Below are 25332 nucleotides of genomic sequence, written 5' to 3'. Positions count from 1 at the left end.
CTCATGTCCCTCCTGCCATGCCAAGCTAAGCAAAGTCAAGCCATGCCCTCAGACAGAGCCGTGCCCCTGTGCCAGCCCTGCAGATTTAGCAAATGCTGTGGCTCTGGGCACCCCTATTGCTTTTAGGAGAAATCTACACACAAGGGCATTTCCCATGCACCCCATTACTCTGGGGCACTTACAAACCCTTTGAGCACCTCCATCCTCACAGCTTTCCATGCTAGTCTGTCATAGGGGTGCCCCACGTTTTTAGGGCACTTTTCTTCCTTTTGGGGAATCTTTCTTCCTTTTGGGGCACCTGTTAAGTTCCACCATCATATTCCTTGGGGACCACCACAGACTCAAGGACACTCCTATTCTCTGGGAACACCTGCCCAGTTTTGGGCATCTCCCAGCTCCAGGGCACCATTACAGCCCCCCCAGGATACCCCCACTCCCTGTGTCACCTCACATTTTTGGGCCCCTGTAGCTCTGAAATAATTCATTTTGCAAGATACCATTTTCCCCCGTAAGCACCTCCATATCCCTGGAACACCGATTCTTACACAGATCCCCATACACTGGGGCACACCTGCTACTTCCTACAGCGTCCCTATAATCCTAAGGGCACCCCACTGTTTCGGGGACCTCCAACACTGTGAGTATTCAAATAATGGGGGGGTGGCACCTCACACTTCTGGGAATTTCCACACCCCGGCACATCCCATATCCCTGCCTCACCGCAGCTGGCGGTGATGCCCATAGCACCCTCCTCTCCGCCTGTGTCCCAGCCCATGTGGCGACCACCCCGTGTCCCCCGTGTCCCCCGCGATCAGGGACACACCCCCCCCCCCCCGGCACCGCCCCATCCGCGGGGCGGGGCTGCTTGTGACGTCAGCACGGGTGGGCGGGGCCAGGGCTGCGCCTGCGGCGGCGCCGAGCCGGAAGTGACGCGCGGGCGCGAGAGCGGAAGCGGCGGCGCAGGCTCGGGCGGGTCCCCGGTGCGCGCAGCGGGCTCGGCTCTCTGAGAGCCGCTCCCGGCACCGACATGATCCTGCTCGAGGTCAACAACCGCATCATCGAGGAGACCCTCACGCTCAAGTTCGAGGGCGCGGCCGCCGGGTAGGAGCGGGGGAGCCGGGGCGGGGCGGGGACGGGTCCGCGCACCGAGGGAGGGGCGAGGGGGCGGCGGCTGGCGGGGCCCGGGCCGTGCCGGGCGCCCGGGCACGGAGCAGAGCCTGGCGGGTGGTGCCGGGGGAGGATGGGGCTGAGAGGGGCGGAAGGGGGCGGCCAGGGAGTGGTGACAAGGCAGGATGTGGGGCTGGAGAGTGGCGGGGAGCGGCCCTGAGCTGGCGGGTGCTCTGCTACCGGGGGCGGCCCGGGAACGGGGAGGGCAGAGCGGCTACTGCGGGGGGGACTGCAGGGGCCGGGGCTGCAGGAGGGTGGGCAGGGTGCGGGGACTGAGCTGAGGGGGGCAGAGCTTGGGCAGAGGGAAGGCCTGGGGAATAAGGGAGCGGAGTGGGACAGGGCGGTGTTGGAGGGGAGAGGGGCTGGATGGGGTCGTTAGTGCCAGAGCAATGCACGGCCTCGGGGGAGCGGGACGGATCTGGGAACGGTATCGGCGATTGCCGTGCTGAGGTGGACTGGAGGACAGGGCCTGGACAAGGAGGAAGTTGGGAAGGGAGAAAGCTGGATTTGCAGGGTGGTAGCTTTGGGTGAAGCGGGCTTCAGCAGCGTGGTACCAGCGCTGGTACAGAATGTGGGGGGGGAGCCGAGGAACAGGAAGCCTGTGTATGGAGTCATGGCTTCGGCCTTTTGCTTTGGGGGTGAACAGCAAATTCCAGCTTGCTCCCCCTTTGCTTTCTCGAGCAGAAGGGATGCAAGGTGCACGAGTCATCCATGGCCGCTGGTGCCAGCCTGGTTGGTGTCCTGGCCTCGGGGGCAGACTTGGGGGTCCAATTCTCACCCACATCTCTGGCTGGTACAATTCAGTCCCAGAGGAGCCAGGGTTTTTTGATTTTTTTTTTTTTTTTTTTTTACTTCGAGTATTGCACCAGGGCTGTAAAGATGCTTGTGAGGACACAGCTTAGCTTGGAAGGAAGTCGTTTTGGTATGAATGTCCTTATCTGCAACTGAGTGGCCTGTGGGCTGGATGCACTGCCTGCTGACTGAGACACCTTTGTACAGAGACAAAGCCTGGAGAGGCAAAGCCAGGGCTGTTATCTCTGGGGTGGAGCCTGCCCTGGCGCCTCACAAGGCACAACTCGGGCTGCTCCAGGAAGGGACCCCCCAGGCAGGTGCCTTTTTCTGTGTTACCTTTTTTCTCCAGCAGTTTTTGAAGCTCTCAGAACGTCAGAGGCCACTTCCTCTGCTTTCCCCCCACTCTCAGTTGACTTGTTGCTTGGATTGGTTTTTTGTTCTGTTTTGGTGAGGGTTTTTTTTATAAAGTAATCCCAGAGACTGCACTGCCTTGGAGAACAGCTGAGCTGCTTCCAGATTTTGATTCATCTTAAGCCATGATCATTTAATGCAACAAGTTTCCCCAGAGTACAGGCACTGCACTGGGCAGAGAGAGCTCCCAGGTGACCACGGTGGTATTGCAGCCGCATCCATTAGAAAATATGGCATTACAGAGGTTCATACTGAGTGTCAGAACAGCTTGTCAGTCGCTAGTCTGTGCCAAGGCACTCTTCCTGATAGAGAGAGAAGAATGTGCATGTTGATGTCACATGGAGGGACAGTTTACAGGTTTAGATGCACCCCAAAACCCTAACTCTGTGAGCAGAGCTGTGTTTGCTTACCCTGCACCAGCCTGCAGGCCCCTGAGATTTCCATTTTGCTGTATGGCAAAGCCACCTCACTTGTGTGTTGGCACACATGTGCCTGACATACTGATTGTTCCTGGATCAATTGGTAGGGTGACTGGTGGTTCTCTGCTTCTGCCTCTTAGTCATTTATGGCATGTTCTGTTCTTTAAATGGCATTTCTAGGTAAGTTTTGTGCCTTGGGTCTGTTGCTGAAGGTGAGGAAGACATTTACATCTGAGTTTTCTTCTGTGCTTGTTCTGGGGTCCCCCATCCAGGCACGTGCAGGGAGGTTTCTTCTGGTTTCAAGTCTTCTAAGGAATAGATGTTACAAAACATTTATTCAAGTGATATTTCTTTTTCCTGTGGCCACAGGTCTCAGGTTATTCCTGTGGTGCTCAGCCTGGAGGCAGGAAGGGATTTCCTGTATTTTGCTGTTTTGGTGATGGTTTCCCAAGGTGTGTCTTGGGCATGAACACAGGACAGTCAGGGCAGGGTCAAGCCTTGACAGATTTGGTGACTGGGAGGAGTGTTTGGACACGGGAGCAGAGTTGGGTTTACATTATTTTCTCTAACCCAGAAGTGCAGCAGATGGGATGCAGGGATTTGTCAATAGGGGTTGTCTCAGAGCCAGGTGTGCCTGGTGGCTTCAGTGCCAGCCTGGAAGTGGGGCAGGGCAGGGTTCATTTCCAAATCCTTTGCCAGGGACTTATCCTGTGACATGGGCTGTGTCACTCCCATCTACTGCAGTGCAGACATAGTTTGGCAGGTTCCTGCAGAGCTTTCCTGGGCTATCAAGTGGGAGATGCTCCATGTTTCACCTTGTCATATAGAACTATGTTACATTTAGAAGCTGGAATTCATTAACTGCCATATCATTACTGTCATATATGTCAAAATCTGCTCTGCATGGAGGTCCATCAGCTGTCCCTGGAGTTCCCATTGTGAAAGGTGCCTTGGCAGGACTGCAGACAGAGATCAGCATTTGAGACAGGGTCTAACCCACCTCTAAGGGTCCTCCCTGGACAAGGTCCTTGGGGCTTGGCTACATCGACCTATAAATAGGGTAATTAAAAATTTTATTTGTTTTTTTGGGGGAAACCCCATGGAAATCTCACCTCCTTGGACAGCCACTGTTGAAATGTGATATTTAGGTCAAGGTAGTAACAGATAATGGACTTCAATGCATCTGATTTTTTTCCTTATTTAGTTCTAATAATTTCTGTGTTTAAATCTATTCTCTTAAACCAACCACATTTTAAAATAAAAGCCTAGAGCTACCAGAATCTGTTGAAATAACTTGAGTTAGGAATTTGCTGCTGCAATGTGCGAATTACCTGGTCAGTACCTGGAAGTAAGTTTGTTGAAATGAGGTTGGCTCATGAGCTTTTTTGCATGTCAAGAGAGAGCTTCCATAAGCATTTGACCAATTAATTTGTACTTAAGATGTTGCCTGGAAGCTGATGTCACAGGTGGGTTTTCCCATCTCTGATAAAAATGTTGTGAGAGGAGATGAGCTCTACCAGTTGGAAGATCCTGTTTCTCATAATTGTTTTCCTTTACTCATTGCACAGACATTAAAAAAAGCCCACAAACACTTTAAGTGTAAAGCATTTTGATGATTGTCTTCTGTGTCTGATGAATACTCATTCTGTTTGACACCAAGAGATTTGCCACCCAATTTTGTCCTTCTCTAATTTAATTGACTCCAGTGAAAGTGTGGCACAGGGCTTTGGTCTCGGGGTTTTGTTTTCCAGTCATTCATCGCTTACCCAAAATCTTTAGTAAATTAATCATCTGTCTCAAACTGTTACTTATTATTTACCCACTGTGCAAAAGAACACAGATTTGCATAGCTGGGACACAGCATGCCTTTTCCTAGGTTGGGGGCAGATGGAAGAGAATCTCAGATTAAATTGTTGGTTTCTTTGCCATTAGTAGGTACAGCTCTGCAAGGCTTCCTGACAATTAGCTGCATAGGAAATCATCTGAAGCTTGAACTTCCCTGATTCAGAGTGGTTCCTGTGAGCTGGCAGGAGCTGGGCTGAAGTTACACCTGCCTGCTTTATGGTATTTCCCACCTGCGGTCACTTGATGGGCTGCAGAGCTGAGCCTTTCAGACACAGGCTGAGCCCTGGCTGAAACCAGGCAGTGAGAACTTCATGATATGACTTGAAGTGAGTTCATCATGGGGAGACTGAGGGGTGTCTAGAGGCTCTTGGTGTGCTGGGAGGATAGAGGAGCTTTGAATCCTGCCAGGCACTGCTGAGGAACTCTCTTCCGGAGTGGCTGTGGTTATATGTGGCTCCAGTGCTTTGGAGATGCTCAGAGACCCCACCAAAACCAGAGATGGTTCCTCTGCGACCCCCTCCTTGTTGCTGACACAGGCATTTTTGTGGCTTCAAGGGAAGCAGGATTGGGGAAGTGACCTAGGTTAAAATTAAACAAACAAAGCAGGGTATTTTTAGTTTAGGTGAGTTTCCTCATCCCATTCATTGTGTCATGGCTGCTCACCATGGTGTAGCCATGGAGCAGGGATCAGATCTCTCTCCTGCAGCAGCAGTGGCAGGTGCTGGCTCAGTGTCTTCACAGGCCCAGTCTGGAACTGCACATCTCTCCAGGCATAACCTCACCTGCTGAAACTCAGTCTCCCTGACTGCAGAGTGCTCGGGGAATGCTGCTGGCAGAAAGAGGTAGCCTTGGGTTTTGCTGGCATGGGCAGTGCTTGTGGTACACCCCTGGCTGTCCACATTGGCTGAGGGTGCTGTAGATGGAGCATTGCACATCCTGCTGTGGACACCAGGGGAGGTGACTTTGCATTAACAGTGGATTGTGAACCACCTCTGTCCAGAAGTAGACAGTGCTCCACTTCTGTGCAACAGCACAGGGAACAGGAGGGAAGAAAAGCCAGATCTGAAAAGTGTTAGGCTTTCACAGGTGGTTCTGTCATCACTCCAGCCTCAGTTTTCATCTTGGGTTCCTAAGAGGAGCCTGCTCACTTTTATCTTCAGAGAGTGGTTCTCACTGCAGCTGCCAGTGCTTGACACCAGAGAAGAGTAGATATCCATCACTGTACTAAAGAAACACAGTAGAAGTCTGTGCAAAATGAAGCTCTTCCCCAGGGACTTGGCACAACTCTGGATCACTCTGGTGGGGAACCACAGGCTGTCCGCCTACAGCTGAGGATGCCCAGGACAAAGATCTGCCTGCAAGGGGTCCTGCCAGTGCCAGCATGCTGCAGGACTGTCTGTGCTTTGTCCCCTGTGAATCCCACTGCTTTCCTACCAGCCTGCTCCTCCATGCACACAGCAAGGGAAAAGCTTGGGCATGGAGGGGTCACCCAAGCAGGAGGGGAGAATTGGATGTGTAGGGGCTGCCGTGCACAGCACAGCACCACCCGCCTGACAGAGCACTCCTGCTCCAGTTCATGGTGGGTGTGCTGCCAGAGCTATGGGAGCTCTTTAATTGCATATGCTCCTGCAGCTTACGCAGAGAGGCTTTTGTTAGCTGAGTGAGGCCCAGAACTGTTCAGATAATTTTAGACATTGCTCATAATGTTTTTTATTCAGGTGACCTTTCTGTAGCAAGACCCTGCAGTCTGTCACTGAATCTGGATCTTTATCAAAACTGTGTGTTGACTGGTGATCTGAAAGCTTTGCTCAGAGCTTTAAGCTTTGAAATACCCCTTTTCCCCCCTCTCCTATGGGGCAAGAGATTAGAGTACCTGCATGCCTGCAGCTTTTGAAATAATTGCCATTCTCCATTATTTGGTAGAAGCCTTAATTGTGGTGTGGGATATGCTTCAGTGTGGTTGTCAGCCAAGTCCTTAAGTTTGTTGTAATATACGACTAAGAGCCTTTGTGGCCTGAGAATGAAAGAGGGAAGTTGTCCAAGTCAAGTGAGGAAGTGCTGTCAGAAAAAAAGATTTGCTATTGCTCTTAAGTGCTCACTGGTGTCTCTCCATAGGCACTGTGGCTTTTCATGGATGTTCTACTGAGGTAAAAATTCTGATATGGAGCTGGCTCTGTATTAGGGCATAAGAGCCATTTGGAGATGAATAGGATGAACACAGGCAAGAAGACATAAAACTTGTCAGAGTCTTTTATTGTTACAAGCAGAGGGCAGATGGGATTTGGTGTGGGTTTGACTTCAGACCTGATAACTGTTATCACAAAACAGACTGCTGCTGGGAACAGCTGCCATTTTAGCGTCCGAGTTCAGGCAGGGGTTTGCAGAAAGGTCTGGTCTGGATTCAATGTTATTGCAGAGAGAAGCCATCTCAGTTATTCCTGGTGTTCATGTCTGGTTTTCTTGTCCATTCAGGGCAGAGGGTAGCAAACAGGGAAGGTCGCTGAGGGACTGTTCAGGTAGCATTGGAGGTAAGGAGCTTGCAGGAGTCACAGCAGCTCCATGCCCCAGGAGTGGATGAGCTGTCCTGTCTGAAATCCTCTGAGTATAGCTAGGCTTAGTCTGTTTCTCAGAGATTTGGATGAGGAGTAAAAGCAAACCCCAAAGGACCTCCTGGCTTCCCAGTTGGGATTTACAGTCCGGCTGGGACTTGGAGATGGTTGCGATTCAGAGTCGTTCAGCACCAAGCTGCTAAACTGCCAATTCTCACCATGGGTGTGGAGGGTCTCCTCATGGAGGCAAGGGATGCCAGAGCACACTAGGCCAGGCAGAGAGAGCCCTTTAGGATCATCCCAGTAACCTGACCCTCAGTAGTGCAGGCCTCATCCCAGGCCTGCTGTGAATCCTTTGCACTGAGCCTTAACCTGCACAAGAGCAGGAAGGACAGAACACGGAGAGGACACGTTGTGCCTCTATAGGGCTATTTCTGTGGTGGAAGATGGGGTTGCTGGAAGGTCAAGAGGAAGTGAACATATATGGGTGACCCTGCAGCATCATTGCTCATCCAGAAACGATGGAACGGTGGTGAGAGCTCCTCTCTCTTCTGCCTGGGGACTTCTTGATGCAGGAACAACAATCCAGGTAGTAAAAGGAATGGAATTTTGAGTAGACAGGGTAGTTTTGACGAGGTGAGCCAGAAAAATAAAGAGAAGCACTTTCAACACTGTGATTGTAAAGCTCCTGAACTGTGAAAGGCTAAGAGGACTCACTTTTCTCCCAGCCACACTTCCAGTGCTCTTCCCTGTCTTCCCCTGGGCCAGGCCAGGCCTGGGTTACTTAAATGTGTGCCCAGTGAGGCCTCCCACTGTGCAGTAGGTGACAGGGCCAGCATGGCTGCAAGGAGCTCTGTATGCGGCTCACGTGAGCTCTTGCTTCACTGAGGCTGTGCCAGGAAGTGGTTGAATATTCAGCACCCAAAGTTCTGCCCAGTTACCTTCTTTTCCCTTAAATACTCCCCCTCCTCACCATCCCCAAGTACTGGAACTGAGCCACTTGGGAAATCAGTGTTAAAATAACTTCTCTAAGAAATGACGTTTGCACAATAACAGGCTCAAACCCAGCTGTGTTAGCAGTGAGCTTTTGTGTGCAGAACAAAGGCTCTCATGCAGAGCCATCAACTGACTCCTGTACATGGTCTTGCTCGACTTCTTCAATGATGTGATGAGTGATCTTCCTGCCATCCCCTGGGCACAGGGCAACCAAATGGGGAATCGTCCTTCCTCAGCAAAACCACTTCAGTGCACTGGCTGTCAGACACTTCCTTGCATTTCTTGGAGGGAGATGCTCTGTTTGGAAGGTTCTCCCAGGAACGGAGGCTCTGTGAGATGTCAGCTCTATGTGTGTGGGGAATGGGGTTTGAAAGGTGTAACTCTGAGAAGATGGAACAGAGGTTTAAGGATGCATCCTGTTTAATATTCATAGCTCTCATGTGCCTGGCTGTGCTATCTTTAAAGCTTCCTACACAGGTTTCTTTTTTTATAAAAAATTTATACTCTCATCCTTGCTGATTCCCACGTCTGAGTGTGGTGCTCTAAAAGAAGAACACGTCTGCATCAACTGACCAAGTGGGATCTCTGGGATTTTCTTTCATCTCTGCTCTGAGCTATCCTCAGTGAGCAGATGTGGCTTGGACATGGCTTGGGGAATTGTTCCCCTTTCCGTGAGCCCAAGCTAAATATGCAGCCAGGGATGCCTGCTGAGCCCATCTCAGGCCCAGCTGGAAGGGGAGATGAAAGCAAGAGAGGTCACAGGTAGCTGGCACAGCTTTTAAACTAAAGAACCTGCTTCGAGTTCACTTGCACCACTTCTTTATTCAAGTGTATGGTTTCAACAAAGTGGCAGAAAAGATGGAGGCTCCCCAGCCTTCAGACAAAAAGACAGCTGTTGCCTTTCACAGCTATCCACTTTCAAAGCACAGGAACACCTCTTCATTTTCACTTAGGATCTCCATCTGGGGGTTAGTTCCTCCCTTTCCGCTGGACTAAAATGTTGTTGTCCTGGTGAGTGTCTGGGATCAGTGCAGTGCAGTGTCTTGGTCTCCCTGTACTGCCCAGCTTGAGTTTTATCACATTGTGGTCATTTCTGCCTTCCAGGAATGAGGCTGGCTGCAGAAAAGCTGATGGAAAAACAGTGCTTGCTGCTGAGATGAAATAATTTAAATCATTACAGAATATTGTCAGGGAAAGTAGATACTGAGTCATCACTTCCCCCACCTTTCTCAGTGTATGCACCACGGTGTAGCCAGTACCCAGCAGCACATAAGTGTGTGGAAGAGAAAGTTTCGGCAAAACAGTTGGAGGTGATCTCTGGGCAGCAGCAGCAGCATAGTTGAAACCAGTGACTTTACTCTGGGGAGTTATTTCAGTATGTTGATTCAGACAGGTGGGAATGAACTGTCAGAGACTAGTTTTCTGTTAGCAGCATTATTAGCCTGTACTCTAATATCATCTACTTCTGAAAAATAGATGGAGATACAGTGTGAAACAGCAGTAGCAGACTGGCATTTTTATCCTATTCTCATTTTCCATGCCTGCTCTCAGCAGTGGAGATACCTTTGCAACAATTCCCTGTTGGAGAATAACCTATTAATACCAGTCCCCTTGGAGCTGTGAAAGCAGTTATGAAGTGCCAATCCCAATGAAATGACCTTCCAGAAGCAGTTATATCTTTTGTGGAGTCCTACTCTTTCACAGATCAGGGATAAATGTCAAAATAGGGTTTGTTAAGAAGCAGTTTAATCTTCATAGTCACAGTGTAAGATGTGATATGCCTTTGATTTGCAAAGGGTTTTGTTGCCGATCAGGGGTCCCAGAGACCACTCGGGACAGTGTTAGAGCACATCCAGAGCTACAGTTTTTCTGCAGGGGTAGTTGACAAAATGTTGAGGTGTTTTAGAAGTGGGGGGCAGGATGAAATGAACATGTGGAAAGTTTCCTTCTTTGGCTTGCTCCTAACACTGCTCCTAACACTACTAACACTTTCCTAACTTGGAAAAGGGGTCTTCTCTACAAACAAGTTATATCAACACATTTGCAGAACTGGTGTTGATGGGGAAGGTGACACTGTGTCAGGAAGGATTACTCAGCTCCTTCCATGAACTGGTATTGCAGGACCTTACAAAAGATCCTCTGTCCCAAAATCTGTGTCATGACCATTCTGTACAGAGCGTGCGTGTGCTTCTGAAAACAAACTTCTTAGTAAAGAGTAGCTTTCTTAGTAATTTCTAGCTGGAAATCCGTGATGTCAGAATCTATTAATAAACTAGAAATAATAGAAATCTATGCCAGCTTCAATGTCTGTTTTATGTCATCTGGGGTAAAACTGGTGCTTATAGGAAGGGGAAGAAGTCTAAGATCTCTTGTCAAAGTTTACTCATAGTCGGACAGCAGGAGATAAAAGGGTTTTGAGGAAGAGCTGCCTGTGAGAAATAAGGCATTGGAAATTAATCCTCTTTCCTTCACAGCTTGGAGGCTGCTGTTAGAGTTCTCATTTACCTCCTTTGTTTTCTTTGCTTTTTAGAAATAAACCAGAGGCAGTAGAAGTAACATTTGCAGGTAAGCTTTGCAGCTCTCTTGACTTCTCTGAACCAAGGGCTGGCTTGAACAGTCAGCCCACACCACTGGGCAGGGGCAATGTGGAGACCCTGCAGTATCCCCAGAGCTGGGGCTTCATTGGCTGCCCTGCTATTTCTCTGTCTGTCTGCCTTTCCTGGGACTTCCCTAGAGCATGGAGTTCACTCGTGGTAGTGCTTTGGTGTGTGCCTGCTACATAGCTCTTCTCTTTTACCTCCTATGTTCTCCAGTCCTGCCCTTGGTGCTACTTGTTATGAGGTCTTTAGCACCATCTGGTTTGGGTTGTTAGGAATCTGACTTAGGGTGACAGGCAAAATGGATTCATCACCTCAAGTTTGCACTTCAGGAAGAGAAATGCCAAGGAAGTTCAAGTACTCATTCAGCAACCGATTTTTTCCTTATGTTGTCAGGAATCTGTGTAAGCTCCGTGGGGAAGTGGAGCTTGCTAGGTGGCTGGAGGGTTGCCTTTCCTTTCCTCCTGTCCTCCCTGCCTGTTCTGCAGTGAAGTGGAAGCTCTGACAGCAGGCAGTGGCTGAGCTGCCTTTGCTGGCAGAGAGGTTTTCTCCTCCAGGCTGCAGCTCTGGCCTGGTGGGCATGTCAGTCACTTTCTGTTCTGGCCATCCAGAAGGCTCCTGTCTCTGCATGTTTGTATCCTTGTGCATTGAACACAAGGGGATTTGCCAGGGTTGCTAAATGACACCAGACTAAAGCTTTCTGTGATGGACAGGTGTCAAAATTGTTTCAGCCCTGTGAATGATAGCAGGTCTCCTTATATGACATTACCATTTTCCTTAATTGCGGGTTTCTCTCTTGCTCTGTGTGTGAGGGCTGGAGCAAGAGGAGCAGTTTCACTTAATGCAGTTACTAGAACTTGTAGGAAAAATCTTTCTCAGGAATCGGAACTGGTTCCTGTTCCCTCACATTTTTCTTGCTTGCTTCTTAGACTTTGATGGAGTCCTTTACCATATTTCAAACCCCAATGGAGACAAGACAAAAGTGATGGTCAGTATTTCTCTGAAATTCTACAAGGAACTCCAGGAACATGGTGCTGATGAGGTGAGTAAGCATCTCCAGGCCTCCTGCCTACAAATACTGTGTTGGCAGAATGCCCTTGTGATGTTGATGGATCTAACATCTGACCCTTAGAGGAGCATCTGTGCTCCTGTCTCACACTGACTGGTCAAAGGAGCAGCTCTGTGCCAACCAGGAGTCCCATTCTGCTGAACGACAAGGGCAAATGTGTTCACACTCTCTCATGAAAAAGTAATCATCTTGTATCGCCCTGCAGCCTGAAAGGCAGAAGGTACCACTAATTTTGCAAGTTCAAAGCAAAGCCTGACTATGTAGAAGTAGTTTCCCTGACTGATGTGTTGAGCCCACAAGTGAAGGAAGGCACCAAGACAGATCAGTGGTGCTTCTCTTCTGACTTTTGACCGCACTTGAGAGCAAGTGCTGGGCTCCTGCTGTGTTTGCAGGCCTTGGTTTGCAGACTGGTTCCCTTTTCACTGCTGCTGTGTGAAGTCGCAGGCTCAGTTCCTGTTGACTGGGCCCTGTGGTTGTGGAGGGCCATTTATGGTAGAAAAAAGGAGCCTCTCTGAGCTGTGGTTGGATGGCAAGGCAGGAAGTGTGACTCAGTTCCTGAGTCAGTTTTCAAATCTCCACATGGTAGTGTATGGGGTTCACCCAGGGCTTTTGCCCCTGGGTGTCTGTCCTTGGAAGAAAACAAGGAAACTGCTCCATCAGTTTATTGTGAGTTTGATGAGAAACAGGTGACTTAAACCCAAAGTGAATTCCTGCAAATTGCCATAAGACCCACCTAAGTCAGAAGAGAGATGATTGAGTGTCCTGGTTTCCTGGTTCCTGAATGCAGAGCTTTCTAAGTGCAGCACTGCCTGCTACTGAAGGCATCACTGCTGGCTTGAGGAGTGTCGAGCAGCCCAAATGCTGGAGCTTTCCCAGCATGTTTAGTGAGGATCAGTGCTGCGTGTGATCCCAAGAGAGCCCCTGTAGTGGGCAAATGGCTAACAGCACTGTGCACCAGCAGCCATTGTGGTGGTGGTGGTGGAAGGCAACTTCCTGTAAACTTTTAGAGGAAAATGGGATCTGTGCAGGACTGGCTTGGAAGTACTGTCTAAATAGAAATTACATTTTTCAATCTCCAGTTGTCATAATGTTGCTTTCTGTACTTCCCTGCAGACAGTGTTGCTCGTTTCTGCTCTATCTTTGGTGAAACCCCACTGCGAAGAATGCAGAGTGGGCTTCCTGCTAAGACAGGGCATATTCCTGCACTGCTGCAGGCAGACTCTCTGCTGAGAGGAGGCTTTGGCATGCAGAGAGTCTGTGTATCCTTTCCACGTGGTAGTGGGTGTCATCCCAGGAGGGCCAGTTCTGCCACAGCATTGTTGTGTTCTTCTCTGTGAAATACCGCCTGTTCCCAGCCCCCTCATTGACACAGAGCTATGGCTCAGTTGGAAATTGCCATTGATGTAAAACTCAGCAGTAATTACGTTTGAAGAAAGGTTTTTGCTGTGCTGTAGGCGGTTCTGCTTCTGGGAGGCATCCAAGCCTGCCTGGCAGTCTCCTCTCGATCCCCATCTGTTTGTGCAATAGGCTGAGACAGTGTGTGATCACTAGGCTATGGTGTGCTCTGAACTTGCCGTCCTGTGAGGAGAGGGACACCGGGCACACTTTGCATCTGCCTTTGAATGGAAAGAAAAGTGGTAGCTCTCAGATCTGTTGTGTCAGGCTTTGCTGATTGTTCTCTTTTGAAGGTATGAGCTATAAGGCTTCTTCCCCACACAAATCCAACTTAGCAAGAACTTGAAAAAGTTACAGTTTTGAGTCCTCTCCTGCAGTGTGTCCTTTGTCAGTGCAGTTCAGGGAGCCCTCCCTAGAGTAGGAACAGCCAATAGTACTAGAAGATGGTGACTTAATATTTGTCTAAGTTCTCTTAGACTAGAGGAGGCAGGTGCTGTAATTTGATACTTCTAAAAGAAGACCAAACATGGCCTAGGCTGTGCAGGAGGAAACAAGTCTTGATAGCTTGTGCTCACAATGTTTAATTTCTTTTCTAGGTATTGAAGAAAGTCTATGGAAGCTACTTGGTAAATCCTGAATCAGGTAACCCTGAAAGGACATTCTTTGTCTCTGTGTGTGTGCGTGAATGCAATTCCAAAATTACTTAAGTCACCTGAGAAATGCTCATACGAAGGCTGCCCTTGAAGAGCTTGATATCTGAGGCTCTCTATACAGTGAATAGCAATTTGAAATAGTCAATTTAAAAGGTGGCTCAGACACATCAGGGATGAAGTAGCTTGCAGCACAAGCTGTCATTCTTTGTGCAGTCCTCCTCCAGGAATCCTCTGTTCCTCAGGTTGGGGTCTTTGTTCTTCTCAAAGATGCTTTGTAAGACACAGGAAAACCATGGTTACCTGTGACAACATCTCTTCCTACTCACTGCAAAAATTTGGGAGCAGTTAAGCCAGCACGTGTGTCTGGGAGCTTGGGAAGGAGCCCTGGGAACGTTGCCATGGCCACGTGCAGAGTTCAGGCATGGCTTTTGGCAAGTACTTGGAGTGGGAAGAACTCACCCCTGGGGCTTTTGGGAGGATTTAAGGCAAAAGTGGGACTGTAGGTGTCTCATTAAAAAAAGTCTGTGTTTTCATTAACACCTTATGTAGATTATTAAGGCTACTGGCTGTCCCTTTCCCAGGTTACAATGTCTCTTTGCTCTACGACCTGGAGAACCTTCCTGCAGACAAGGATGCCATTGTGCACCAAGCCGGCATGTTGAAGCGCAACTGCTTTGCTTCAGTCTTTGAGAAGTATTTTAAATTCCAGGAAGAGGGCAAAGAAGGAGAAAAAAGAGCAGTCATCCACTACAGGGATGATGAGACAATGTAAGTGTTGAAACCAAACAGCACAGGGGTCAGACAGTGGTCAATAGTCTGCTCCTGTGCAGAGCTGTAGGTTTTGGTGGAAAGTCAGGAAATCTTCCTGGTCCATGCTTTGGCCAGGGTAATAAGGGTCTGTCCTAGGCTGCCCCAAGTATCCCATGAGGGTAATGCTTATGCCTTGGGCTGCTGGGATGTTACACAAGAGTCTCTGTTAGTAGCAGCACTTGTGGCTGCATGCAGTAGAACTGGCCACTCCCAACAGAAATGTTGTGCTCCCTGTAAATACTGTCTCAAGGGAGGGAAAATTTACAGCAGCCAGGTCTGTGAATGGTTGTTGTATCTACTTGACCTTGTCACACAGTTGCTTCCTCATCCAGTTGAAGTTCTTAGCTCTGGTTCACAGGTGGGTTCTCTCTCTCCCACCTGCAGGTATGTTGAGGCAAAGAAGGACCGTGTCACAGTTGTGTTCAGCACGGTATTTAAGGACGACGATGACGTGGTGATCGGAAAGGTGTTTATGCAGGTATGGAAACTGAATTACAGGGAAAGGGTCTGGTCCTCAATTCAGATGCCTGCTTGTTTGAAGCAGCATTGCCAAATAAGCTGCTGAAGTGAGCACAAAGGCAGTTTAACACATGTAAATGCTTTGCTTCATGCTGCACTGGGACAGAAGAACATGCTAATAGGCATAGACAGTGTATTTTCCTGGCTCTTGCATTGGCATCTGTATCATCAATAGTCTTCTTCACTTGGACAATCAAGCGTATTATGTGTTACAGATGAGAAACACCACAGTAAATACTTGAGTCCCCACACTGAGGCCCTGTAATGTGGGTAGCTATAGTGTAGGGATCTCTAGCCAGCTGAGGAGCTGAACATGTTGAGGAGGCTGTAAAGGGAGAGGAAGGGTGAGACAATGTCATGCCATGCCTGAGGAGGAGCTGAGAGTACTCTTCACCTTGAAGTTTCTTCCTGCTAATGCTCAAATGCTGCAGAAACACTTAGTACCTCAGTGTGACAGCACTTGAATTTGAGCTTTTAAGAACTATGAATATACTGAATTTGTGGGCTCGAACCAATCATAATGCCAAGTTATGGACTGGACTCAGCTACCTTTTCCAATTGCTGTTTAGCTGGGAAGCAGAGAGACTTGTAGTAAGCACTTCTCCTGTCTGTGAAGTGCAGCCTGAGGACAATGAGACATCTGTGTGCAGCTGGGGAGGCTCAGTGCATGCTCATACCTATGTTCATCTGTGCCACTGGCCCACCTCACTCATCTCCTGAAGCTCCTGGGGAGCCAGCCTCCTGTGTGGGCATACCCATGGAGCAGGGCCTGCAGGGTGTTCCAGGGATCTTTAACCCAGCCATTCAGGGGTGTTAAGCCGTGCTGCTGACAGGCTCATGGACAGCAAGTCACTGGCCCAGTTTGCTGGAGACCCCAGTGTATCTGTGTTGGGTGTCATCAGAAGGGGGTCTGTTGCAATGGAGCTCTGTTTGCTGTGTTTATTAGCTACAGACAGGGTATCTGCTCTGGCTTTGAGGTTTTCCCCCACCAAGCATATCCCTCAGCCTGGAATTCAGCTTTTAAAATGGGAAGGCATGATGTGAAGAAAATGGGGTTAGTGAGGCTCCTGGGAAGATGGCAGTGCTTCAAGGCAGCAGCTGTCCTGGAGTCTCCATGTCCCGAATTCTTCGTTTTTTCAACAGCAAACCCTGCCTCTGCCCAGCCACAGGAATTTCCACTCTGAGTCACACTGGCTCTTTCCCTCCAGCTATTGCTCTTGCATAATGCAGCTGGGCATGGTATCTGCTCATCTGGGCTCTCATGGAGAAAATGTGACCATTAACTAACCAGTGAAGCCATTTGAACCATTTCACCCTCTGGCATAAGCAGGCAGAAGTGCAAGCTAAGCATTTCATTAAGGAAACCCCAGTGATCTACTCTAAAAGGGACATGGATGCTCCTGCCTTTCCCAGGGGAAACTGCTCAGAGATGAGGCCAAGGGTAGCTGATAATGTGTAGGTTGGGATGGACATCAGTGAAGGAGAGGGAAGACTGCCCTGCCTTGGGGCATGAGAATGGTCTCTGGACATTCCCAACCCCACACAGAGAAGGTCCTTACAGTTCCTGAAATGCAGAACCAGTACATTTCCTGTGAGGTGGGGGTTGTGCTGCTGTCAGAGGTGGGGGAAGGGATCTCCCTGCCTGAAGGTACTGTTTCAAGGTGTAGGGAAGCGTTAAGAGGAGCAGGCTTCACATACAAGCTTCAAACCCCCAGATGCATCTTGATGCCTGGGCAGACTCCTGGTGGGAGATGGTTTCTCAAATGGCAGAACCTTTACACTAGGTGTGATGGAGAACTTGCAGCCCTTCCTGACAATTTCTGTTTCGAGGGTGATGGGCACTGCCCACTTTCACTGGAAGCATTGATGTTCCAGCAGGAGCTGCGCTGTCTCATGTGCTTGCTCAGACTGAGGTGTCCCTTCCACAAAACACCTATGGCAGGGGTGTGACACACTGAAAGCCACCCCAGCTGAGGGGCTGCACCACAGTCATGTATAAACCCAGGACAACCATGCATTTTGGGCTGGTATTGCTGGGAAAAAGGGTTACTTTCAGGGTGTTTGGCCTGATGAACTCGATCCATTCAGGGAAAGCTGGGCCACCTTCTGCTCATTGCCCTTTGGGAGTGAGGAAACCCCATTAGCTTTCCCAGCATGTTGCTGAAGGGTTGCAGTGGGAATCACCTTCACTTTGTCTTGTTCAGGAATTCAAGGAGGGTCGCCGGGCCAGTCACACAGCCCCACAGGTGCTCTTCAGCCACAGGGAGCCACCCTTGGAGCTGAAAGACACGGACGCAGCCGTTGGCGATAATATTGGCTACATCACATTTGGTAAGCAGGCAGCTCTGAGGCTCGGGGATGCTTGGGGAGGAGAGAGTGTTGCTGCATGAAAAACAGAAAGGAATTCACCTTCCCTGAGAGTTGAAGTGGGCCATTGAGCGTTGCAAGGACTCTGGGGTTGCATTTTGTCTTGTGTGCCCCCTTTAGAGTTTCCCTTTTCTGTATCAGATCACCTCAGCTCTGCTGTGGGCAAGAAGATGTGGAAGTGAACAGTGAGCTGTTTAGTGTCCACCTACAAAACAAGTTCAGTGTTTGGAAGCAAAGGGAAGAGTAGCTTTGCTGTGATATTTTGGAAGGTGGAGGTTTCCTGTGAAAGTTATCATGCAAGTGTACTTGTAGGCTGTCCAGCTGCAGAAGCTGTGCAATGCTTGAACACCAGAGGCAGGCAGAAAGCAGCAGCAGAGCAGTGCATTCTGCTTCTCCAGCTCTGCCTCTTTGCTCTGGGCCAAACACTGGTGAGCCACTTTGCCTTGCCTGCAGAGGTGGTGGCCAGCAGAGCCATGACTTCCCTCTGGGTAGCAGTGTCAAGGAGTCTCAACCCTGCCCTGTTTAAAGGGATAGGTCTCTTCCAGATGGTTGGGTGTGTCATTTGGATGTCTCAGGCCAGCATTCCTGTAGTTTGGAGCTCAGAGATGGAGCACAAACACTGCAGGGAAAAGTGAAGACAGCCTTGCCCTCTTCCTGTGCTGGAAATGGTGCCTTGAGGCCTGGGCAGCTGTCAGCAGGGAAAGAAGAGGTCCGGGATGGCACATACTTTGTTCTGTTGAAACTAAATTTTCCAGTTATCTGATCTGACAGTCTCAGGTGAGATCATCACCCAAGCAAAATGTTCTTTCAGCCCTCTAATCTGGGACACCAAACAGAGCACCAGCTTATGGAAAGAACAAGCTATCTGCTTGTATCCAAGTCTGTCTATGTCACATGGCTGGGAAGCTGCCAGGCAAAGATCCACAACCAATTTCAAGACCCCAGGACAGACTGGATCTTGAAATTGGTTGAGCAGCTTGGGTGCCCTGGTCTGCCTCCCAGCTTGCTCCTCCCAATTGCATCTCCAAAGCACTGATACAGCATCATGCAGTTTCCTGCAGTGCCATTGCTTCTGGATATCTGGCCTTGCTTGCATCCTGCAGAGTGCACAGGCTGCTGTGGGAAATGTGAAAAGTACTCTTAAGCCTTGTATTTAAAATCACAAGTGCTGCATAATCTTTGTATGTGTCAAGAGCAAAGGGCTCTTTATAAGAGATCAAGGCAGGGATTCAATGCAGCACACCCTGAAGCCTCCAGTACTGATCCTGAAGGCCTTGCACAGCCTCAGGAGATACTAATGGTCTGTGTTGGCCTCTTCTTTCAGTGCTGTTCCCCCGTCATACCAATGCTGCAGCCAGAGACAACACCATAAACCTGATCCACACATTCCGGGACTACCTGCACTATCACATCAAGTGCTCAAAGGTATGAGGGTCGAGGCACAGAGGGTGGCTTCAGCCCATCTAACCTGGGTGCTGAAGGGGAGAAGCAGGGGAGAGGGGTGCCCCTTGAGAACTCACTAGTGTCTGCAACTGCCCTCCCCAGTCATGCAGGGCTGGCAAGTGATGCATCATTGCCTTCTCCCTGTTCTTGGACGCAAGACTGTTTTCTTTCCATTCTAGCAGTGAAGTAGGATTTTCCTCTTTTGGATCTGGTTTGTTTCCTTTCTGAGAACAGAAATGAGGGTAATTTTTCAGAGTGACCTGGCTTTGACATGTCCTGAAATCTCAGCTATGAAGACAGGATCCTGACATGTCCCCATTTTGTCCTCATGAAACACAGGCCTATATTCACACACGTATGAGGGCGAAAACATCAGATTTCCTCAAGGTGCTCAACCGTGCCCGTCCAGACGCAGAGAAGAAAGAAATGAAAACAATCACGTGAGTAGCAGAGCATGGCCTGGCTCTCTAAGCTTCTCCACCAGCTACAAGCTCAGTCTTGCTCAGTCCAGGGTAGGCTGGGGTGCCATGGGGATGACCCACAGCTTACTGCCTCAGATGTCCTGTCCAGAGGAGCTGGGTCTGAGGCAAAACCATGTGCTACTGGCAGGTCCTTTGTAAAAGGCTCATACATGGCCTTGCATGCCCTGGTGTCTCCATTTCCCCCACCAAGCCCTTGGTGGCATTCCTGGGGCTTTTTCCCTGTTATATTACAGCTGCCTTGTCCAGCTCTGGGGGGAGGGAGAGGAACCAGGTCCTTCGTTGGGGTCTGTGGGCACTGGACCAGGTCTTGCTGCCCAGTGTGTCTGAAGTTTGTCAGTCACTGGCTGCCCTTGGCCAGCTAATGGTTGGAGCCAGCCCACCATGCTGGCTGGCTCCCTCTTGTGAACAAGCAGCCCACAGTGAATTGGAGGGAGAGCAGTTGTGTAGACATGTTTCACTCACGTCCCTCACCTTCTGCCTATCCTAGAGCCCCTTGGTGTCCTTTTTTCCATTTGTCCTGTCATGTTCCCTTTGCATGCGGCTTTGGGGCAGGAGGGTTGTCCCCTCTGCAAAAGTTAGTCCCTCCCCACAGACCCTGTGAACTCCAACCCAGCAGTGCCTGCCTGGCTTCAAGAGCTCTGCTAGTGTGTCCCACCACAAGCCCCACGGGCCCCTGGGGCTGTGCTGACCCATCTCTGCATCCTTTCAGGGGGAAGACGTTCACAACCCGTTAATGCTGAGTCACTGAGGCTGCCGTGGAGGACGAAGGCTGGGGCACTTGCTACCCCATAATCGTAGCTTTTAATGTTGCACCTCTGTGGGCTCATAAGGAATTCAAGCAATCGGGGTCTGTTTGTACGACAGTTGGGGGAGTAATCTGCAGAAACGAGCTGTGCTTGCGAGGACTCGATCGTTCCAAGAAACAAAACTTTAATTCCAGTTTGATTGACTTAATTTCTTTTCTTTTTTAATTTTTTTTTTCTTTTCAAGCTGTTTCGCTTTGCAGTATGTTACCGGAAATAAGTTGCAGTATTTCTTATGAGAATAATGCAATATTAACTTGTTTTCTTCTGAGTATTTGAGTTCAAAACTCCTGTATCTGAAGAAATACTGTTGGGGTTCATTAATAAAGACGATCTTTCTATCTTAAAGGGCTGTGAGGCTTTGGCTTGTCAATGCATGTGACCTTGCCCTGGAAGGGGTGTTTAGTCACAGCCCCAAGGGAGATAATTCCTGTATTGTGGAACATACGCCTTCTGGTGAACTTAGGGGTGCAGTACCCAGATCTGGGAATAGCCTGTTCTTTTAGGGAACTCCTGGATTGCACAGAGCAGGATTCTCCTACCTTCAGCTAGCAACCTGCACCCTTCTCTCCTATCGTGACCCCTTCATTCCCCCTAGCAGGGAGAGCTAGGATGGGAGCCTCTGCCACTGATCCTCAGGCTGTGGTTGGATGCCAGGGAGATCCCTGAGGAGGGAGCACAGCTCCCCAGATCCTCTTCCCCCCAACAAGCAGAGTAGATGGCATCCAGTTAATTGAAATAATTTATATAATTAAAGACATCTTCATACAAAACCCCTGGCTTGGCCCCTAGATGGTGAGGGCAAAGCAGGGCAGGCTGGAAAAATTACAAAGCACGCACTGGAGCAGGGTGGTGAAACCATGTCCCTCTGTACACGAGGCGCGGGCAGTGCCGGGACACCGTCCCTGACATAGTTCTAGCGATCGGGGCGCTGGACACAGAACACTTTGGCTTGGTGGTCGCCAGAGGTGGTCACCACAATGGAGGCATCCCTGCAGGGAAACAGGGCTCAGAGGTGGGGCTGGGGTCTTCCAGTATGCCTGACCATCACCCCCAGCCCAGTTCTGGAGTGCTGTACTCTCCCTTGTGCCACTCAAGTCTCAGCAGGGACCTAGGTTTCTCCCCCACCTTGGGACCAGACCACAAGGACACTCAAAGAAGAGACAGCTTGTGATTCAACCTCGTCGGCTGGGGGCCCCTGCCATCACTGCTCCCTCCACCCACCAGGGAAGGGGTCAAGGGGTTGCCTGCTCACTTGTTGACGGCGAAGTCGAGGATTTCAGCAGAGTGCCCTCGGTACTCGCTGATCATCTTCCCTGAGCGGGCGTCCCAGAGCCGCACAGCCCCGTCCAGGCTGCAGGTGTACACCACGGCCGAGCTCTCCTCCCACAGCAGCTGCACGATCCCTGACTGGGGCAGGGGAAGACCACAGTGGGAATCTCCAGCAAGCCTTAGCTCCCCCCATGTACCCCCACCCCCTCATGGTGTCTGCCATCCCCACAGGAGAGCCAGACCCCAGGGCCAAGTACATCCGCTGTGCAAAGACTGCGGCTGCCCTTTGGGGAAGCCCAAGGCTAAGGGAGAAGTACAAATTGGGAACTGGCCTCAAGGGCTCCAAGGGAGATCTCCAAAAGGCCTAAAGCCCACCTCCCAGGCCTAGGGAGATTGGGGGAGGGCAGTACCTCGTGTTGGCACTTATGCCTCAGGCTCTGTGTGGAGAGGTCATAAATAGCCAGTGTGCCGTCAAGGTAGCCCACAGCAGCCAGTGGCATCCTACAGACAGGGGAAGAGGCATTACATGAGACATGGGGAAGCAGGGATGGAAACACATAAAGGCTCCAGGTAAAAGGCAAACCCTATGCTAAAGGCTGCACTGCATTGGGAAGATGAAGGACAACCTCATAGCTGGAGCCATCAAACACCCCAATTGGGGAACCCAACAGTACAGCAAGTCAGCAATCTGCCCATGGTTTGTGAGGAAAACGACAATGTCCTGGCAGGAAAACACCTGTCTGGAGAGTATCCCAGCCAAGGAGTGGTACATCAGGCTACCCCAGAATCCCAACAGTTGCAGGGAGGACTAAGCAGCTGATGTCCCTTGGCCTCACAGCCAAGTGATCCGGGGTGGCCACACCCAGCCAGGGAGGATGGAGGCAAGAGAAATGCAGCAGATTGAGCGCAAGGGATGCAAATGGATGTGTATGACAAGCCCTGTAAGACCTAGCACTGAAGAGGGGCTGTCTCAACACTCACACATTACAGAAGCCCAGCGACTCCACTGAGTTGGACTCTGCCTCCTCGCCCTCACTGATGGGTGCCTTGGGAGTCACGCTCTCCATCTTGAACACGCACACCACCTGGGTAGAGGGAGGGTTACTACACCCCGAGGGAAGGACACCCAGGTGCACAGAAGTCCCGCTTGTACTCGATACCGAGTCTGCACCCTCATTAGAACAAGACGCGGCCCCAAACCCTCAGCTGCTGGGAGCAAACAAGAGGGAACTTCCTCCCAGGAGCCGGGCGGGACCACCCAGCCCGCGCTCCATCCGCAGCGCGAGGGCGCCGCCTGCCGGCTGCCAATGGCCGCACACCGGCCCTGGATCTGGGGGGTCCCCAGCGCTCCTGGCTCTGCCCCCGGCCCAGGACACGAGGCTTTGGGGGGTCCTCAGCCTTTCTGGCTCTGCCCTGCCCGCACAGACGCACCTTGCCCGTGGCAGAGTTGACCAGCTTGGCGTGACAGTCCACAGAGCCCGTCATGATCAAACTGCCATCCTGGTTGCTGGCCACACACGTCAAGGGGTCCTGATGGCCATCCTGGCCTGGGGGGTGAGCAGCAGGTATAAGCTTTATGTTGCCACCCCACAGAGACCCAGTGAGCCTTGAAACACACCATCCTGCAGCCTCCACCCTGCCTGGCTCTGCCAGCAGCCCCACAAGCAACAGCCACCAGTGGGGACAGAGAAACCCTGTGCCAGGCTTCCCCCTGCTCTCAGAGGATGCCTCCTCTCCACCCAGACAGAGGTCAGAGCCCACTAGAAGGGGCTGTTTGCCAACTAGGGAGTAGCACAGGTGATAAACCTCTTCCTTACCTTTCAGGACATGCAGTGAGGTTCCGTGCTTTAGGTCCCAGATGCGCATGGTCCCGTCCTCATACCCCACCACTGCTCGCTTCCCTGGGTGAGAGAGAGATAGCAGAGAGAGACAGGGCCCCCCTCATCCTCCTACCTCTCATTCAGCTCAGACTAGGAGAAGCAGGAGGGCAGATGGCCCACACAGAGCTGGTGACATTTCCCACTCCAGAGAGGCCCCATGCCTCACCATCAGGCAGGATCCTGCCACATGTGGCTGGGCACGCTGGACCCTGAAAGGTTTTGCAGTCCCCACTAGGGATCTTCCACATCCAGGTGTTGCCATCAGCTGTACCAGCCAGAAGTACATGGGCTTGAGGGTGCCACTCCATCCACTGGGCAGAGAGAGGTACAGGCAGTGCCACGGAAGTGCTGCCACCCAACTTGCTGGCTGGGGAGCTCCCCACAGCACCACTCACCTCCAAGTCTCCCACCTCGAAGGACCACACCTCCTCCTTGGCATCCACCCGCCACACCTTGATAAGCCCAGACATGTCCCCTGTGGCCACGAACACAGAGTCGTGACTGAAGCCAGCACAGGTGACTGAGTCCTTGTGTCCTAAAAACATCAGGGAACAGAGACTACTCAGGTCAAGCTATGGAAGATGTCAGGAGCACAGCATCAGCTGGAAAAAAAACGTGTCCCGGTAGACACAGCCGAGACGGGACACAGGTGTTCATTGCACCTCACCTGAGCACTCAAATAGGAGCTCCCCATCACTCACACGCCACACAAAGGCCTTGTCATCCTCTCCACCTGTCACTGCCAGCGTGTTGGTCTTGGGGTCAAGGCTCACACAGAAGACAGAGGCTTCACAAAAGAGTAAAGAGAGGTTACATGGCTGTGGTGCCGATCCTGCCTGACCTGACATTCCCAGGGGATCCAAACCCCATGCAGCACTGGGTCTGGGCAGGATGTCAGCAAGCTGAACTCCCAACCCAGCCTAGTGGGAATCAGTTCTTCACACGGGAGAGAAGCGGCACAGGCTTTCTGCTGAGCTTAGGGCCAGCAGATGATGGGAGGCCCAAAGGGCTCTTCTGCCAGAGCATAAGGCAGAAACAAGCCCAGGGCAGCTCTGAGTCCTGATGGCAGTCCCAAGAAGCCTGGCAGACAACAGTCTAGCAAGACCTTCTGCACCCCTGGACTCTGGGAAAAGCCGAGATGAGACCAGGTCCCGAGGGGGGTCCCAGCTGCTTCTGCTGGTCCCCAGCACTCACCCGAGTGGAGCGAGAATGTGACCTCACTGTCGTCCTGAGCCTCCATGCCCTCCTCCACGCCCTCATCATCCTCCGACTCCCAAGCCTCGCCATCGGGCTCTTCTGCTCCCTCGTCCTCAAAGTCCACGTCCTCCATCTCCTCGGCCAGGTCATCTGCAGAGGGCGAAGGTCAGGGCGCGGCTCGCGGCCTGCCCGGCTGGGCGGACAGCGGGGTCCCTGCGGGACGGGGCAGCGGGGGATGCGCGATGCCGCCGCGGCCACGAGACCCCGAGCAGGGAAAACCGCAGAGGAACGGGACGACACGCAGGGAGAGGCCGCGGGCCGGGGGGATGCACTGGCCGGGCCTGGCCCTGGGGTGGGGCCGCAGCGCTCCCGGTGCCCCGGCGGGAGGCCGGAGCCCCTGAAAGCCCTGCCCGGCGCGTGGCGCAGGGCGCCCCGTCTCACCTGGCCCGGGCGGGCCCAGCTCCACCACCTCGATGATCTCCTCGTCGCCGTGCAGGTCCAGCGCCCCCGGGCCCTCCCCGGGCTCCATGCCGACCCACCCGCCGCCGCCGCTTCCGCCGCTTCCGCCGCGCGTCCCGCCCCGGCCAATCCCCGCCCGCCCCAGCCAACCACGGCCCGAGCCCGCGCGCGGGGACCGCCCTTTCCGCCAGCGGGGAGGGCCGGCCC

The 25332-nt window shown here is 51.5% G+C and overlaps 2 protein-coding genes across 2 annotated transcripts; one reads left to right on the top strand and one right to left on the bottom strand.

Annotated features, from left to right (window-relative positions):
* The first annotated feature begins 946 nt into the window (after positions 1-946).
* Positions 947-20665, top strand: ARPC2 (actin related protein 2/3 complex subunit 2). Its single transcript, XM_083865784.1, has 10 exons — positions 947-1101; positions 10710-10744; positions 11706-11818; positions 13837-13882; positions 14475-14661; positions 15088-15181; positions 17427-17553; positions 18914-19014; positions 19372-19472; positions 20224-20665. Exons 1-10 carry the CDS (start codon positions 1028-1030, stop codon positions 20246-20248), a joined length of 903 nt encoding a protein of 300 aa, XP_083721910.1. The 5' UTR covers positions 947-1027; the 3' UTR covers positions 20249-20665.
* On the bottom strand, positions 20473-25264 carry AAMP (angio associated migratory cell protein). The gene is made up of 11 exons (XM_083865783.1): positions 25108-25264; positions 24664-24816; positions 24137-24256; positions 23865-24004; positions 23636-23780; positions 23407-23490; positions 23021-23136; positions 22571-22674; positions 22000-22090; positions 21573-21727; positions 20473-21309 (listed from the first exon to the last, which is right to left on the bottom strand). The coding sequence occupies exons 1-11, from the start codon at positions 25193-25195 to the stop codon at positions 21234-21236; spliced, it is 1272 nt and encodes a 423-aa protein (XP_083721909.1). The 5' UTR covers positions 25196-25264; the 3' UTR covers positions 20473-21233.
* Positions 25265-25332: the final 68 nt, after the last annotated feature.

Source organism: Zosterops lateralis (assembly GCF_965231275.1).
Source record: "Zosterops lateralis genome assembly, chromosome: 7".
In the NCBI taxonomy this organism is placed as follows: domain Eukaryota; kingdom Metazoa; phylum Chordata; class Aves; order Passeriformes; family Zosteropidae; genus Zosterops; species Zosterops lateralis.
Note: the sequence above shows the minus strand (reverse complement) of the source record. Positions and strands in the feature narration are given on the sequence as shown.